This window comes from Erinaceus europaeus, chromosome 8 (assembly GCF_950295315.1).
Source record: "Erinaceus europaeus chromosome 8, mEriEur2.1, whole genome shotgun sequence".
Taxonomy (NCBI): Eukaryota; Metazoa; Chordata; class Mammalia; order Eulipotyphla; family Erinaceidae; genus Erinaceus; species Erinaceus europaeus.
Genome location: NC_080169.1, coordinates 33,692,790 through 33,712,028, shown reverse-complemented (window position 1 = coordinate 33,712,028; position 19,239 = coordinate 33,692,790). Strand labels below are relative to the sequence as shown.

The window sequence follows — 19,239 nt, the reverse complement described above, 5'->3', positions numbered from 1 at the left end:
GGTCCCAGTGCATTGTAACAGGTGCACGACCACCACAGCCCACTTCTTTATGCAATTATGACCAAAGAAAGTCACTTAAAGCATTTTTTAAGGTCAGGGAATAAACCTGACTGAAGCAATCTTTGTCACAAATGCCTACACTAATAAAACATTTCAGTTAGAATATTTAGTCAAAATCATCTTAATATTAAAATGGGCATAATTGGTTTTAAATCTTTGGAAAGTTATTTTTTTTGTTGTTAAGGGGGAGAGAAAGTGGAAAAAAAAACAGAAGCTGTTATGTGTTATGCTAGAGATGTAAGCCAGGACTTCACACATACTAGGAATATGATCTACCCAATGAGGTTGGATGCTTCAATCTTTTGCAAAATCAATTTCCACACAAAATAAATTTCTATTGTTTTTAGTCAGTAAAATGTTGAAATGATTTTTCACCATTTCTCAGGAATCTTAGATACAAATTCAATTTTTAAGCACTTAAGGATTCTTTTTATTTCTATACTAGTGTCTTATAGTTAACCAACAAATTTCCTAACATTAGTCTATTACACATTTGTTGCTACAGAGTTATAATATTTTATTCTTACATATGTACATAACAGGCAGTATTAATCTGTATGAATATTTTGCAGAATAATCTGGAAAAATTTTTGAGTTCATACTGTAACAGTTTACATTGCCCTAAATGAAAGGCTTATTTGAACATTGTTTCTGTACATGTTGTGATTATGAATATGAAATAAGGATTTTCTGAGTATTTTTAGGGTATCATTGTGTTATTTAATGTCTAGTATTTGTAGAATTTTTAATTAAAATTAAATTTTAATTAAAATTAAATTTAATTAAAATCGTAGAAATTTTATTGTGCTCTGGAAAAGACTTAATTATATTTAGAAATATGTGCAATAATAAACACTATATCAATTTTAAATATTATTTTATGCTTAAGACAAATAACCGTCTCTTATTTTTCTTCTTATATAAACTTTTACAATATATCTAAAAAAATGAAGATAATAAAGGCAATGTTTTCTGATTTGCACATAAACTGTGGATACACTTAGGCCCAGAGCAATATTTTTTTTATAATGCTGACTAAAATTTCTGTTGTGTAGCAGAAATACAAACATACTCCCACTGTTGTGCTAACTTTCAAATTATTTTATTTTTTCATCCACTAGACATAAGTAGCAAATTCAAAATACATTGTAATGTGAATTGTTTTTTCAACCTATGACAAAATAGTTTTGCTATCTCTACCATCTTCTTTGAATGTTGTTCAGAAATCCGGAATTATTATTTTTTTTCCAGACATCTACACTTTACTCAGAACAAGTTTCTGTAGTGTTTGCTTACTTCCTGCAGTAGTATATGATTTCTTAATTTTTTTTTGTATATGTACTGCATGAAAGGGGAAATGATTAATGTGTGGTTACAGTGTAGATTGCAAATTCAGGACACTTTCAGAACCCAAATAGAGGCATTAGTGATGTCTATTGAAGGAATTCTGGGATTAAGACTGTAGGGAAAACAAATTATCTTAGTGTCAGTAAGGAGCAAAAATGACTACGAGTCTCACTTCACAAGTTTGCTAGGAGGATCAAAGAGATAGTGAACGTAAGTTAACAGTATAATGGTTATGAGTTTGACCTTTGGAGTAAGACATGGACATAGAACCCAGCCTTACAACTTATTATCTATAAAACCTGTTTTATTTACTTAATTTTTAAATTGGGATAACACTTCATACCACATATAATTATTAATAATATGCATAAATTACTCAGTGTAGTGTTTGACTCAAAATTGTGAAAAATTGTAGCTAAAGATAGTATGATTCTTACTGATATAAAATAAAATAGACTAGCTAAAGGCATAGATACAAAATGTTTTACAGCAAAACTTGAAATTATATATGTTATGTATGAAGCATAAATAGCATATCAAATAAAACTACATATTTTATTTTTATTTATATTCTTACTTGTTACTGAAAATATCTTAAATTTTTCCAGTTCTCTTTTGAACTCCAGTATACGTCAATATCATGAAATAATTAGAAAAATTACTGTTAAGTTGTGAATCATCATATATATAACTGTTGTGAGATTGTTTTCATTAATTTTAGTAGCATGGTCTTTTGTGTGTGCATGTGTGTGTTTGTGTGTAAGAGATAAAGCAAAAGGGGAGTAGTGTGGAAGAAGAAAAAAAAAGACGGGAAGCTGGGAAAAGAGCCATGATATAATATTAAAACTAGGTAGATTGGACAAAATTGCATGAAGTCCCATGCCATCTTTCTGCCTTGGCCCAAATGGTTTCACAGCTCACTAGCTTATGCTCCTGTGTCTTAGAGTGTTGCCATTACAATTTTACCAAAAGAAAAGTATGAAGTTCTTTTTGCATCTGGCATCTCTTTTGAAGTTATTCTAACTGCTGAGGGATTGCTAACTGAACTGAGTGCTTCAAGAAAGCCAATTTACTCAGCTGGTTGCAAAGCCTTTGACCTTAATGGTGGACAAATCAATGCATGCATGCATGTTTAGTGTTCTGTCAAGAACTGTGAAAATGCTGTAAGGTATAGATCCTTCTGCAAAAACTAGTTTTCCTTTTAACCATTAGTCTTTCTTCAGAGGCCAATGAGGCTAGTTAATTAAGCCTGAGGGGTTATGAACTGTTGGCAGTTAATAAGTCATAAAATTCCTCTATAAAACAGGATGCGAGATTCCATCACTGAAGCAAAGAGTACAAAGGGCCGGTGTATAAATATCTAATTGTACCAAAGGACTGGGCTTTCTCAATGACTGCTCATCTGGAGTCTCCAGGGCATGCTCGCTGTGGTTTCCTGATTTTTAGAAGCCAGTTTAAAAAATGAGTGCATTAAAGGGTAATTTGCCTGAAAGTTCAGGAAGTAAAGGGGGTTGTGTGGAAGCAGGCTAAACAGGAGAAAGAAAGAACTTAGTAAGAAGACAGAAAATGAGAAAGAAGGTAGGGTAGAAAGACAGGGAACTAGAAGTCAGAAGCACTTTCTTCACACAAAGCTAAACATGACTGTATTTGTCATCTGTTTTCTTTTCCCTGTAGGATGTTCACCATGGAAACGGTACACAGCAGGCCTTTTATGCTGACCCCAGCATCCTGTATATTTCACTACACCGCTATGATGAAGGGAACTTTTTCCCTGGCAGCGGAGCCCCAAATGAGGTTCGGTTTATTTCTTTAGAGCCCCACTTTTATTTGTATCTTTCAGGTAATTGCATTGCATGATTACCCCTAATTTTCTTGTCCTTTGCTGGTGTTTTAAATTACACGAGATTACTGAATTGTCCCACGGGATCAAGAACCAGTGCAGAACAAGTGCATAACCCAGAGCACTGGTTGTCAAGCCAGCTTGGGCTGATTTGACATGTTGTTTGATGTTTATTTCAAGAGCTCACATGTGTTTGTTTTCCTCTTCTCCTTTCTTTTTTTCCCTTTACCCTCTTCTGTCCACTGTCTTATGGTTTTTCTCTTCCTAGGTTGGGACAGGTCTTGGAGAAGGCTACAATATAAATATTGCCTGGACAGGTGGCCTTGATCCTCCCATGGGAGATATTGAATACCTTGAGGCATTCAGGTTGGTACTTTTTCCTCTGAAAGTGATAATTTAGAGAACAAAATGTTCATTGAAACACTGGAAATGTAAAAGGGGAATCCAAGTTTATAACTAAGGCAAGGAGTCTCAAGGATTCATTTCAGCACAACTTTTATAAAGAGTCTTTGGTTTGGTATACCTGAATATTGCTATAAAGCCACACAAGGAATATGTGTAAGAAAAGTAAGGCACACCAAAACCTAAGTGTACTTATACAAGTACATTAGGCAACAGCCCTCACAATCTTCCCACCCACCTTAAAAAAAAGAGGAAAATGTTATTAAGTAGTCCTGGAAAATTATGCCTACTATAACATATGAAATGATTTAGAATGGACATTAGCACATTAAATGGTCTGAGAAGTGCTTCACTACCTATTTAGCTTTCTTGAATGGCCATTTTCCAAGCTTCATTGGGCGATAGGAAGTCTTATACAGATGGTACCACTTACTTTTTTTGTTATTTAAAAGAGCATTGCTTAACTTTAGTTTGGAAGTACTGGGGATTGAACCAGGAACCTTTCATATACAAGTCCTGGACACTGCCACTGTGCTGTCTTACTGGTACACTTTGCATTGTTAATTATGAGGAGCTGGCTCACTTTTGAACATTGGCCTAGGCAATCTTATTTCATGGTAATGTTTCCCTCTCACAATCTTCACATTTTCCTTCTCAGATTAAAAGTAATTTTGTAATTACTTATTTTAAAATCCTCTAAAGCATGTAGGTAGTAATTGAAGTTTATAAGTATACACTGAATTCTGCTACTCATTTCTTCCAAATAAGGAATTTTAAAATTAATTTAGAACAATTAGAACAAATTAAAAGCTTTCTTTCAGTGGTTTCATCAGGCCATTTATTCTCTGGAATTGGAGAAAAAAAAAGTCTGATCCCTGGAAAGGTCTCTGCTTTAAGGAAACTCTTAAATTGTGTCAATGTGTACCTTACTACAAAATTTTAGGAGATTTCCATCTACAAGTAATGCATAATTTCTTGGATATTTCTTTTAGTTGAAAGCTAAACAATTATCTATATGATAACTAGTTTAAATGCATTCACTTTTGAAAATTATTATTTATTCATCCCTAAGGAGAAAATCCTACTGCTAATATATTTTAAATAAGGGGAATTTTTAATAAGAAAAATATAGATGTTTCTGTGTTCTACTGTTTATTCTGAACACTTCAATTTTTCATTTGATAATGGGTCCAAGAACTATGATAGAAAAAAAAACACTATATTTGAAAAAGTAAAAGTATATTTGAAATAAAATTATTTGGTATTCAAGATACTAAAGAAAATTCTACCCTCATTTTAGATTTGCATTTTGAAAAAATTGCATGCACTTAGATATCAATGCTATTTACTGAAAAATATGTGAAGTAAGTTGAATTTGTTAAAAGATTCATATTTTCTATGAAACTATTTTATACTAATTGTTACTAATATAATAAGAACTTATATTAAGGAGATATACTAGTTTCAGTGTTATGAATTCTGATTGGCTATGTTTTCAGATAAATATTAATAATATTATAAAGGAACTTTAAAAAGAAAAAAGTATTAAGAAGATAGATTTAATTATTATGTAACATGGGATTTTATTTATCAAATTAACCTAGTAACTTAAATGAACCATACATTCAGTTTTCCAACATATAAAAAATGATTATATAAAATGTTTGTGACATAGAATTCTTGGATACTTCTAATTATTGTAAAATTATTTATTGTATTGTAGGTTTGTAAAAAACTGGATTTATGTATGCCTAACAGGGAAGGGTTATTTAAATGTTTTGCTTATGTTGTACTATAAAGGACAACAACAACAGTTTAAGAAATATGAAATATGCAGTAAGTGTATATAAGCTTTGTTTCAACTTAAAAATCGCAAATGTGGGAGTCTGGTGGTAGCGCAGCGGGTTAAGCACACTTGGCACAAAGCTCAAGGAACGGCATAAGGATCCCTGTTCGTTCACTGTTCATAAGGATCCCTGTTCTAGCCCCAGGCTCCCCACCTGCTGGGGAGTCGCTTTGTAAGCAGTGAAGCAGGTCTGCAGGTGTCTTTCTCTCTCCCTCTCTGTCTTCCCCTCCTCTCTTCATTTCTTTCTGTCCTATCCAACAACGACAACAACAATAAAACAGCAAGGGCAGCAAAAGAGAAAAATAAATAAATACTTAAAAAAAAATCTAAAAAAAAAGAAAAATGTTTTAAAATGGCAAATGTATGAAGTGTTCCCCCAAATAACTACATATCCATAAGAATGGCACTGTCTATTCCTAAGATGTGAACATTTCAACAAGGAAAATTATCCATTCTTCCTAGAGAGGTTACCACTTCTGAATGGAAAAGTAGCAATATCTAGCTAGGCTACAGAATAATTTAAAGTGGTGGCTTTTAATATTTATAATTTTTAATATGTGTGCCCAAAGTACTCATGAACTTGTTTTAGAATAATTAACCAAGTAAGTCATTAATTAAAAATCACTGTGACAAGCATTGTGACAAGCATTTGGAATTCAGACTTGTTCTCAGGAGTCAGAACAGAAGTAATTTTAGCTGTTCTAGAGAACTTCATTAAATACTGTTCAAGATATACTGTCATTTATAAAAATTTTTATTAGTGATGTGATAATGATTTACAAATTTTGGGCAAATGTTATAATACTACACCATTCCCACCAGAGTTCTGTATCCACATTCCCTCCACTGGAAACTGCAGTAGTTCTCCCTTGGGAGAAAATTTCAAGAAGAGCTCATCATTTTATCTTTTCTGTCCAATCACATTAGTTCTCTAGAACAACTAAAATTACTTCTGTTCTGATTCCTGAGAACAAGTCTAAATTCCAAGTGCTTGTCACAATGCTAGACATCTATGTACTTAGTGAATGATTTTTAATTAATGACTTACTTGGTTGATTATTTACTGATATGGGTTGACTATTATTCCTTATAACTATCTATTTATACTTACATATATTTGTCCATTTTGTATGGTTCTTTCTTCTCTTCTTTTCTAAGTCACACCTACACCTGTTACTACTTCCACATGTCCTTCCTGTTTTTCTCTTCTTTCTCTGAAAGAAGAACTAGAGTTCAGAGCCTTCTGGTCATCTTCCTTTAACATTTATTCTCCTCTGGAAGTATGGAAAAATTTGGGAGGGGTGTCAAGAAGGTGGGAGTTCTGGATTCTCTGCATTCAAGGCCAGAACAATTTTTACAGCTTTCATAGAATCCATGTGAAATTTTAACTTTCTATTTTCCTATTACATGTTTTAGAGATATATAAATCTATAATATTAGGTAGACAATGCTTAATGTTTCTGCATTTTATTTAAATCCATAGTATCTAAAAGAAAACAGTGGTGATGTACGTTCATAGAATCTAGGGTTGTAAATATTAAATTTGAAAATATAACAAGTGACATAATAACTTATGGTTTCCGTGACATTGGCAAGTTGATCCATATCCGCAGCCTGTTTCCATCATTCCCTAGTGGATAGGGCTCTGGAAAGATGAGGTTCTGGGACACCATGGTGAGGTTATCTGCCCAGGGATGGAATTTATAGTAGCATCTGTAACTTGGCATCTGAAAGGCAGTAAGAAATAAAGCAGGACAAAATGTTTAATAAATTGGAACCAGAAAGTAGAAATAGAGCAGATAAGAATTTGAATCTTAGGGTAGAGAGAAGCCTAGGAAGTCTATTTTAGATTTGTTCCTAGGGACCTATAACTTCAGTAGTTTCTGCCTGAGCTTGCTAGATAACCTGTAGATGGACTAAACATATTGTTTGGTAAGATGATTTCAGAGTGGAGAGTAGGGATAGAAATCTGGATTAGGGCAGAATACTCCCAAATTTGAAGAAAGTACATAAATTAATTTGACTATTTATTCCCATGATCTGATCCAGGGACCATATATATTCATATTTACCACAGGAACATGCGTAACTTCTGAGTCCCTGTCAGTCTAGTTAGGCTCACAGTCCATGGTAATAGCTGGGAACATTCTAGGCTGCACACGTTATATGACCAGTTTTCTCTGGAGAGGCATGGTAGAATGACCCAGCCTCCCTTCAGAAAGTGCAATAGTCTTCATTAATGGGCAATAAAAAATTACTTAATATGGTAGAGGAGGGGCCACACAATGAAACATGTAATAGGTATTTTTTGTAAAGTTGGAGAAATTTGATTTGGGTAGAACATAGTAAGAAGAGTAGACTGAAGGTATAGAGCCATGTGATCATCTTGTTCTGTTGGTTCAAGGGCATGAAGGTAGCATCTAGTTACACAAATGCAGGTCTTACTACATAAACTCTTTGCAGAAAAAACTTGCCCATCTAAATACAAACACAATTTCCTTTCAAATTTGAGACTTTAGTGAAATGGCTTTCCAAATAAATTTTGATAAACATACCCTTCTTGCTTTTAGCACTAAATTGAAAGTCTTTCTGGTATCCCTATGTATATATAGTTATCCCTCATTTATCATGGTTTATCAGTTCCAGACTTTACTGAGATAAGTGAATTTCCATCAAGTAGGATTCTTTATTTATAAATTGAATATTTTCCTAGACCATAGAAAATTTGTTTATGACCTTCTAAATATGGTTCTTAAGATTATTAGAGTCCTCTAGACATGAAATAACACACCGTTAGCTTTATTTCCTTGTTGAGAGACAGTAGCTGTTGCACGGATGTTCTTTTCATCTTTAAAGATGGAGAAAATGGTAGACTCACACAAGTCATAATGGTGGGCAACCTGCACAATTTTCTTGCCATCCTTGATCATATCGAAGAGCTTCACCTTCTCCTGGATGCTAAGTATCTTCTTCTGGTGCTTAGTTTCATCATCTGAAGAAGAATCAGCATATTTAGGAGCCATGTGAGGCTTAGAGAAAGATTCTCAGAAACCATAAATACTTACAAGAGCAAAGGTGCTTCTGATGCATAAACAATGTAGAAGCACATATGAGAGAAACACACTCTGATTGGGTTGGTTTCATCACATCTGATTTCAAACACACACAAGCAGTGGTCGAGAGGCTGCATCTGGCATAGAAGGATTTGCAGGCTTTATCAAATACACAGGCTTACAGAAAATCAGAGGTAAAGCAAACATTCTCATGATTGATACAAGTTAAAGATAATTTTTAAATATAATAAACTACCTAAATCATTTTATGTAACTAGTTATTTTTCCCATGCAATTATAATTTATCTCTGAAATAACTGAAAGATAGAATCACATTTTCACAGTTTTTAAAATAGTAAGATATATCAAATATTTTTATGCTCAACTAAAATATACTTCCAAGGATAGCATTTTATAAAATAATTATGATTCTTTTATGGCACTAAGTTCTTATTGCATGTTGGATCCTATATTAGTGACCCCATAAACATTATGATAAATTTCTTATTTAAAATTTTATTAGTGATTTAATAATGATTGATAAGAAGCTGGTTGGTGGCACATGGGGCTGGGTGGTGGTGCACTTGTTTGTGTGCACTTGTTACAATGTGCAAGGACCTGGGTTCGAGCCCCCCATCCCCACTTGCAGAGGGAAAGTTTCACGAGTGGTGAAGCAGTGTTGCAGGTGTCTCTCTGTCTCTCTCCTTCTCTTTCATCCCTTCCCTCTCAATTTTTGGCTGTCTCTATCCAATACATAAATAAAGATAATGATTAAAAAATGATTGACAAGATTGTGGTGTAAGAGGGGTGCAATTCATACTATTCCCACCACCAGAGTTCCATATTCCCTTCATGATAATTTTCAAGTGGTTTGATTATACCTCAGAAATGGAAAGTTTATGCTCAGTTTATGGGACTAAAAATCTGTGTGCTGTTCTATCAGTCTACACTGGCACTTATGTCTACTCTCCATGACTAACAAGACTAAAGAGTGACAAAACACTGATTATCTACAAAAATAAATGTATGCCCTTCTCTCCTTCTAAGACTTACATGTATAGTATAAAGTATGACAAAGAAATTGATTAGTTAATGAGTGAAAAAGGAAAGAAAGAATGATGTTCACTAGTATTAGAAACACCCAGTATTAAGTGGACATAGTAATACTCTGAAACTTCACTATCATCTTTAGGCTATTCAGGGAGTATGCTTTACAAATAAACACTGAGAACCCCTTTGTTCGTTCATTTATAGTAATGCCAACTATTTTATATTTAGTCAACCAATATTATATTAAATTCTGGTAGACTTCTCTTTTTCTATGTCACATGATTATTATAGTGGTTCTACAGTCTCCCTAGCCTCTGAGTTGAGCCCTGGACACATTATTTTTTCCAAAGATTAATTTTGGGACCAGGGAAATAGTACACCAGTGTACTGAGATATGCTTGAGATACCAAGTTATAAGTTCAATTTCCAGCACCATAAACCAGACCTGAGAAGTGTCCCAGTAAAAAATAAATAACAAAATAATAAAAAGTTGATTTACGACTTCTGTAAGTCTTAAAGTATTGTTTATATATGATCATTTAGATATTTAGAGTGGGCAACAGAAATCATGTTTCTCTTGTTTCTAGTTAAATCAAATGAGGAAAATCTAAGTGTTTGAAAAATGAATAGAGGTTTCCAGTGTAAAAGAAATCCATAGCCTTTGAAATTATTTTGTTGAATTAATGAATGAAATAGTGAATAAATAATAATTCCTGTGTAATCTTTCAATTTCAAAACAAAGAAGTGCAAGCCTTTTCAATACAGAAGGTTTTGATGAAATAACAATAACTTATTGGGAACAATATAGGGACTCAATGACAGACAACTGATGATACTTGTTCCTTGATGGCAACTAAGTTCTGAATTTTAAAATTCACAACTCTCCAAGTCAGTATATTATAGCCTCAGAACAGCAAAGTTAATATTTTATTGTTGTGTAAATATAAAAAAACCAAAGGATCCCTAATTATCATATCTATTTATTTCACCGGAAAAATCTAGCCCAAAGTGTTTCTACTTCCCTCAAGTTTGTCAGTATGGCAAGTCAAAGAGATAACTGTCTAATCAAGAAAAAAATCTACTCAATTTTTTTCCTATTTTACTGTAAACTACCTATTTCTATTTTGATGGACTTAGGAAGCTCTCCTATTTAATCAAGAAATTTTATATTTGAAAATATAACTTTTGTTAAAATGTTTTGCCTATATAAACAACTAGAATCATTACTTATATAGAACTTTTCCTATATAATGGTTGAGTCATATGAGTCCAGCACAAGCAGTTCTTTGACAACATCACCTTTTCCTATCTTTGATTAAAAATGGTTTGCTTGGATTAGGCAAACCAATTTAAATTTCATTTATACCATACTGTGACAGGACATGTGAATAGGTACCATAACTATCCTTAGTTCATCAACCTTGTCTGTTCTGTTTAGTAACTTGATGACAGTATGTATGAGAGTGGAGAGAGTACTCACTTGTCCCCAAACTATGAAGTTCTGTCAAGAGTAGGGGATGCGAAGCAATAATATATTGAGAAGTTTTTTAAAAATGGATTTTAGTCTGGGAAACATTTAGTTTGGACATATAAATTACTAACACAATGAGAAAATTGAATACTCATTGCTAGATTTTCACGACCTTTGTATTATTTAATAATTTCAGTTCACTTGCCTTTGTATCTTTCACTCATCTAACATACCAGATGAAATCCTCATAATCTTTTCATTAGATGACCAAAATATTTACAATGGAAAATACATTTTTCTTCTTTGTTAAAAAGTTTTTGTATTGGGAGTTGGGTGGTAGCACAGAGGGTTAAGTGCACATGGTGCAAAGCTCAAGAATCCTGGTTCGAGCCCCCGCCTCCCCACCTGTAGGGGAGTCACTTCACAGGTGGTAAAGCAGGTCTGCAGGTGTCTATCTTTCTCTCCCTTTCTCTGTCTTCCCCTCCTTTCTCCATTTCTCTCTGTCCTATCCAACAATGATGACAAGAATAATAACTACACAACAAGGAAACAAAAAACAGGGACAACAAAAGGGAATATATAAATATTTTTTAATTTTTGTATTATATATACTTTTAGATGTATTGGAAAGTTTTATAATCCAACTTGAGGAATGCCATAATAAGGTATACAGGACATAGAGTGATAAATGAAATTATATATTTATTTTTAAAATAAAGAAGAATTTGTTAACTGAAACTCATAATCAATACTTCACAAAAAGTTTAGGAATCTTGCTTTATCTGTAAGATCTATTGTTGATGCTTCCCAATCTTGAGATGAATTCCAATTGTTAGTGATAACCATATATATTATACTCATGGTAATATGTATTTCCCCAAAGATGTTGATGACATTTTGGGAAAGAGGATAGAATTTCTTGAAACAACTTGCCAATATGAAATAATGTACATAGCAAATTGGGCCTACTACTATCTTTCCCTGACCATTTATCATAGCTTACAAATCAAACTCATATTTTCTCTTTATGAAGGACTAATAAAGAAGACATTGGCTTAAAATCCAAATTTGTAAATCGATCTTAGAAATAAAGCCTGGGTCCATGCTCCCAGAGGTTTAGAGAGTGGGAAAGCTATCAGGGGAGGGGGTGGGATATGGAGATTGGGTGGTGGGAATTGTGTGGAGTTGTATCCCTCCTACCCTATGATTTTGTTAATTTATCCCTTCATAAATAAAAATAAAAAATAAGTAATAAAAAAGCAATAATGATTTTTCTATTAATATTTTATTTCAATGAAGAGTAGTACATCTGAATTTACTTCTGACGTGAACTACAGTTTTATTCATTTTCCAGATGTTTTTTTTTCATTTAGCATAAGGAGATGTTTCAAAAAGCTTTATCAGAACAGGTTAGAAGAAAAAGATCTATAGGAATAAATTTTAGAGATTGTCAGATTTATCTGCTCTTAAGTTTCAGGAATAAGTAGAGTTTAAAACTATTTTTCCTCTTTCATCTGTGTAACATATTGTACCAATTTTCATCAAAAATTACAATTTCTATAGGTGTGTGTCTCTAGATACCCTCAGAATTTCTGCTCTTTGACCCTGGGAGTAAATTGATCTTTTGCACACCTGTCTTCCTTGGGAAACTTGCACATTTCATTTCTGAGCTGAGCATCAAAGAGATATGATGCTATTAGACAGTACAGAGCTCAGGTAAAAAGTCCAAGAAATATCTTGAAGTTCTTAAAGTTTTGGAAAGTGTATAATGTTATCTCCAGTGAAAAACTAAAATAGTTCACATGCTACAGCTTGTTTTTATTATTTTTAAAGATCATATCATTTGCAAAAAATGTTAAGATATGATTTCCTCCTTCTGAGTTAGAACAATTTCTAAGCCAAAAAAATGTCCAAAAATTTGTGTAGCTTTTATATTTTCCAAATAATGACTAATTAAGAATAGCTATGTTCAATTAACTATTTTTCATAGATATCTAAGGAAAAAAGCAGTTTGTACAAAGAGAAATAATTTTCTGCATTTTCAAGATGAAACAGGGAATTATAGAAACCTTGCCTTGCAAAAATCCATACAATGTATGTGTAAGGCTCAGAGATAGCAAGAAACAAAACTTTCCTGAAACACTATTATAAATCTTTTGAGCAAATATAGAAATTTTGGATTTTCAAGCTGTACAGATCAATTCATAAATTTAAATCACCACATTTAGTAAAAAATGAAATTGTGCAGTTAAGTGATGTGACACAGTGTGAAAAATAATAACAATTAAGAAACTATGGCATTATACTTTTCTCACTGTTTTTAGTGGATAAATATCCACTATGATTATGCTTTATTTTCTGTAAGATAAAGTCAAAGAAAAGTCATAATTTTCCATGTCACTGAACAATTATTTATTAGCTAGGTTTAATGTTATCAGGTGTTATTTGTGTTTCCTTGAAACTAAACCCTCTTCATTATTATTATTATTTCACACTTAAAGTGTGATTTAACCAGATTTGGGTGAACAGATAGCAGGTAAAATAATTTTGCCTTAATATCGCCTAGTTATAGATGTATAGTCTATTTATGAGAATTAAATAAATATAATTTATTATTAGAAATTTACTTATTCATCGTTTCATTTAGAGAAATCATCTCTGAGAAACTTCCGATCAAGATAGTCTGATCACATTATACTTCTAAAGTATAGATCTGAGATTTGTACCATTTTCTGGTGAGCAGAATTTTCAGAAAGTAGTTCGTCTTTGCATGACATCAAACATCTGGATGATAGGTGCAATTTTCCATATTTTATCCCAATGATTTGATGTCATATAGATGAAGCTTGTAAATCAGCATCTGTTCCCATTTATATAGACACTGAAATGCCTCCAGCATCCTTCTTGAAGAGTAAGGACTTATCTTTGTATCTGTCCATCATTTTGTGGACATTACAGTTCAGGTACTGGTTGTCTAGTCCAAAAAAAGAGTTCTGCTGTTGTAAAGCTATATGGAGTGCAACAAATGAACAAAATAACATTTCAGAAAAAAACTTCAGCAAAATAACATTACTGTCATCTTAACTCATACTTCTTTCTTACATTTTGTCATCAAGTTTGTCACTGTGGTTTTATACATTTCATATTGCTTGATTCTACGGTACCTGGCAAATTAATTTATTATTATTATGTATTTAATAATGATCGATAAGACCGTAGGATAAGAGGGGTACATTCCACATATTTCCCACCACCACCACCAGAGTTCCATATCTCATCCCCTCCACTGGAAGTTTTTCTATTCTTTGTCCTTTTGGGAGTATGGACACAGAATCTTTATGGGATGCAGAAGATGGAAAGTCTGGCTTTTGTAATTGCTTCTCCACTTGACGTGAATGTTGTTAGGTTGATCCATACTCTCAGTCTGTTTTTGTCTTTCTCTAGTGGGGCAGGGGTCTGGAAAGGTGGGTTTCTAGGGTACATTGGTGAAGTCATCTGCTCAGGGAAGTTAGGTTGGCATCATGGTAGCATCTGCAACTTGGTGACATCATGGCTCCATGTCCTTTTCAGCCTCCATTTGCCAGTCTAAGGATGGGTTATAATACTCTGCCTTGATTTCACTTTGACCTCATCTGCATGATTCCTCCACCACTGGCCTGGAAAACCTGACCTCAGCTGAAATTCCCAGATTTAAAACTGCTTCCTTGCAGAGTATACACCAAGTATTGTCTTCAAGCAACCATCTGGGATCTGCCCCACCAGTTTATTTTATTTTATTTTATTTTATTTTATTTTATTTTATGATAAACGATGAGAGTCAGAGAGGGAAATAAAGACAGAATGGAGGAGGAGAGACACAATGGCACCTCTCCACTATTTGTGTTTCCCATTTGTGCCCTCATGCTTGAAATCAGGTCCTCAAATATGATAGATGAAGTATGTGCTCTACTCAATGACTGATCTCTAGGTCTACAATTTGTATTTCTTTAACAAGTTGGTAGGAGTGAACACGGATGACTGATTAATTTTTCAGGTTCAGAAAAATTTCAAATCCATTTGCATCTTGATTTGGGGATTATTTTGACCCCCCAAAACTGTGAAACAATTTATTTTCTTGATTAAGAAATAAATAAATTGGAACTTTAGAATTTGATATTATCTTACCTAATAAATGTGTATATTGTTGTACTTGAAAATAACGTGTATTTCTCTCTTTTTATGTATTTATTTATTTGAAGGAGACAGAGAGAAATTGAGAGAAAATGGGAACATAGAGAGGGAGATAGAAAAAGAGACATTTGCAGCACTGCTTCACCACTTGCAAAGCTTCCGTCCTACAAGTGGGCGCAGGGGTTTGATCCAGTCTCCTTGAGATTTGTTAACATGTGCGCTCAACCACCTGACCCACAAAATGCTTATTTCTCTTGGTAAATGCCTTCTTGAAGGTAAAACATGGAAGTTATTAAAATGGAGTGGATTTTAGAAACAAATGAGCATTTTTATTTGGGAGATAATCGAAAGTAGAGAAATGAAGAAGAGTTCATTTTTAATCTAGTTCCATTTGTAATGGAGCTGACATGGATCATAATTTTTAAATTTGTGAACCCCAAGATCAAGATGGTGACACAGAGGTTGAATGCACACCTGGCATGTGTGAGACCCTGGGTCTGAGCCCTACCTAGTATTGCATAAATATAGCAAAATGGTCTTTGGCATCTCTCGGTTAATTTTAAAAAGATTTTTATATATTTACTTTGAGGGAGTGAAAAGGAGGAAGTGAGAGAGATGGGAAGCACTATGCAGTTTTGTTATATGTTAGTGCTAGGAATTGAGACTGTGGACAATGGCCTTTCAGACATGCAACTCCATTTTCCAACAAGCTAAGTCATCTCCTGATCTTCTGTCTTACAAAATAGGCAAAATAATAATAATAATAATAATAATAATAATAATAATAATATAAAACAAGTTTTGTAGTCCAAAGAAATCTTGACCACTTGATCCCTATGCTTTTTAATTTCAGAAGTCTTTTAGATGTGAAATCTGCTACATATGTATAAGCTTCTTACTTTGCTTTATTCTTTCCATTATGCAAGTTTTGATACTAGTAATTCGCCTTTAAATTAAATAATTTCTGACCTCATTGCAGGAAATTCTCAGGATGGATTTCTGATAATTACATTGAGTATCATAACAAGGGAAAACTGTATACATAGAGATGATCAAATACAGTATATGATATTTTACTAATTTGTTTAAAATTATTTGCTTAAACCCTAAATTATTCAGAGAATTGAGGTTTTCCCAACGTTTCTTAATCTCTTGAATTTAGTTTACATTTTGAGGATGTGACAGTTGATAAAATTTGATTACATACAGATAAAAGTGAAAGATGAGTTTAATTAATATGAGAAATTTCTTGCTTATTAACTTGTGTCAATTAAAAAGCAAGGTGAATTCTCTGATTATTTCATTTATTTATTTATACATATTTTATTTAATCTGAGATAGAGTTTTACATGAGAGAGAAAGAAAAATATGGAATGTTTATGAATTTGTGAGATATACTTATGCAGGGGCCATGCTAATCTTCTGTATAACCTCAATTTTAGTATATGTGGTATCAAATCAAGCATTATTTGGTCTGTCGTCATCTAAATTTTCAATTATATAAATATATATATATATAATATTTCCCATTATATCTTGTATTGGACACTTCTTTAAGCATGTTTTTGAAATTAGATAATACAATTATCTTTCCATTGTCAGAGATGAATATGAAATGCTGTGCAAGTTTGGAGGCCCAATTAAAAATTTTGTTGTTTCATAATAACTGTGGAGCAGTGTATTATTCCTTGTAAAATACCCACATGTTCTCCTTTGGAAAAGGTCCAAACTGTAACTGATCCATGAGGTTGCCCCCTGGTGCTTTATGTATTGTTTAATTGTTTGCTTTTGGTAGATGTTTTTATTAAGAGCCTATTATTTAGAATAAGGCCAAAGTGCCATAGTAAGAACAACAGGAGCAGAGCTGTTCATTCCCATAGTTCTATTTTCATGGGTATGTTAGTGAATATTAGATGTAGTTAATGAGATTACTGACATTTTTTTTTTCTTTCAGTGCTTCCAAAAGGGCAGCACAACAATAAACAATCCCCCCACCCCATTTTTACTTCTGTCCAAAGAAACATGTCCAGATTGGCTAGTCGAATTAAATCTGTATGACTGTGCTCAGGCCAAGAGATTGAGTAAGAAGTGTGTGCCTGTGTGTGTGAATGTGTGTGTGTGTGAGTGTGTGTGTGTGTGTGTGTGTGTGTGTGTGTGTGTGTGTAGGCATGCTCTGTCTCTTCCTTGGCCCACTTGGTCATATCAATCTCCAGACAATAAAATGCAGGAAAGTCAAAACCATATGCTAGGAGGGCCATGGGTGTCTCCTTGGCATATTTACCAAGCCAATCCCATGTATACTTTAATCTATGACAGTGCTACAATGGAAGTTCTAAATGAAGTTCTAAATGTTCTCTCTCCCTCTCCCTCTCCCTCTCCCTCTCCCTCTCCCCCTCCCTCTCCCTCTCCCTCTCTCCCTCCCTCTCCCTCTCCCTCTCCCTCTCCCTCTCCCTCTCCCTCTCCCTCTCCCTCTCCCTTTCCTTCTCCCTCTCCCCCTTCTTTTTTCCTCTCCCTCTCCTTTTCCTTCTCTTTCTCTCTCACACACATATACACAGTCCAGTTACAAGATAGGCATCATTTTGAAAGTTGAGTCTTTATCATTCTAAATATAAGTCAGGTCTGGGGAAAGTTTTTAATTAAACTATTTAGCTATTTTGGCTGTTAATATTCTTTTTTTCAAATATTTCCTTTTTGAGGTAGTACAGTCATCAACACATTGACATCTCAAAAGTTTATTTGTGGGGAAAATGCAGTGTTACCTATTAGGTCCTTCTTTCAAAGAACAAGAAAAACTTCAAATACCTTCTCAAGAAAGTTTTTGAAACTGGGACCCATCCTCAGGGAGGAAAACATACCTTGATATAGTTCCTAGGACTTAAATGATCTCATTAAATTCCGATGCTAGGTATCATGTTGACATTTGAGGAAATATGATTATTGACAAAATGTAAGCCTGTTATACTCTATATCACTTCAAAAGGAGAAAGGCCATTAGGCCATAATTACATCAGAAACAGTATACACATTTGGCTGGTTTATAAACTGTCACTTTCAGAAGTACGAAGACATATAAAAGTTTCCAAAGGTTCCATTATGACCCTATTTCCAACAGTATTCTCTGACAAACTAAATAAATTACTGCATGTATTGGACCTTTGAGGCTTGGGGCAAAGAATGGAAAAATTATTTACAAAAGCTTGAAAATATTTAATCACTAGAGGCAGGGGGGCAACAGTGTTTTAATTAGCAGGTCCTCGGGCCATTGGCTGACTGGAGGCTTTCTCAAACAACCACACAAATGCACTGAATAGCTGTTTGCCAGCCTTAGGGTCAGGCCTGAGATGAAACAGATAAGATAATTGGCTCTAATGAAATCCAGAAGGCCTTGGCTTTCTTGTTTGAGCTTGGATTTGAAAAGTGCGTGTGGAAGTGAGGCTTAATTCAAACCAGAACTGAGCTAGGCCGTTTCTCAGTGACTTTGATATTGTTTGAAGTTCTAAAAGTGTTCGCCACACCACTAGCCTGCTGGGCTGGGCCTCCCTGGTACCCTTAATTACTAAGCTTTATTGCTGACTTTACTACACAGGAAAGGGGCCATTATATGTTCCATCAACATCAGCTCTTCTCAGATTGGAGGAAAGGGCAGGGTTAAAGGCCATTGTAGGAAGGCAAAAACTTCACTTTGAGGTAGTCAGATCATTTACCAGTGTTGAATTTCACCATTATGCACATACATTCCTTATGACACAGAAGCCCAATTTCCATTTTTTTAAACAAGTGATTACTTTTCAAAATATTTTTGTTTGTGCCTTTTTTTTCAGAGACATTCATTTTTAGGATCTAAAATGACTGCAACCAGTATATTGAAGAAAAGTATAATACATCCAATTAGTCACCATTACAGAAATTTTTTGTTGGATTCTGTAGTAGGAATCACTATGAATATAACTTTGAAATGGAAATAAGTCAATAACTAACCTATAGTGTGAGAGTTGCCTTG

The 19,239-nt window shown here is 33.8% G+C and overlaps 1 protein-coding gene and 1 pseudogene across 6 annotated transcripts in view; one reads left to right on the top strand and one right to left on the bottom strand.

Moving 5' to 3' along the window:
• HDAC9 (histone deacetylase 9) overlaps positions 1-19,239 on the top strand; it is a 1,141,821-nt gene that overhangs the window by 896,958 nt on the left and 225,624 nt on the right. For all 6 annotated transcript variants that reach the window (XM_060196121.1, XM_060196126.1, XM_060196123.1 and 3 more), the window contains 2 exons: positions 3,082-3,201; positions 3,516-3,613. In XM_060196121.1, coding sequence (XP_060052104.1) covers positions 3,082-3,201; positions 3,516-3,613 — 218 coding nt within the window. The remainder of the gene's footprint in view (positions 1-3,081; positions 3,202-3,515; positions 3,614-19,239) is intronic.
• On the bottom strand, positions 16,602-16,701 carry LOC132540045 (U6 spliceosomal RNA; annotated as a pseudogene).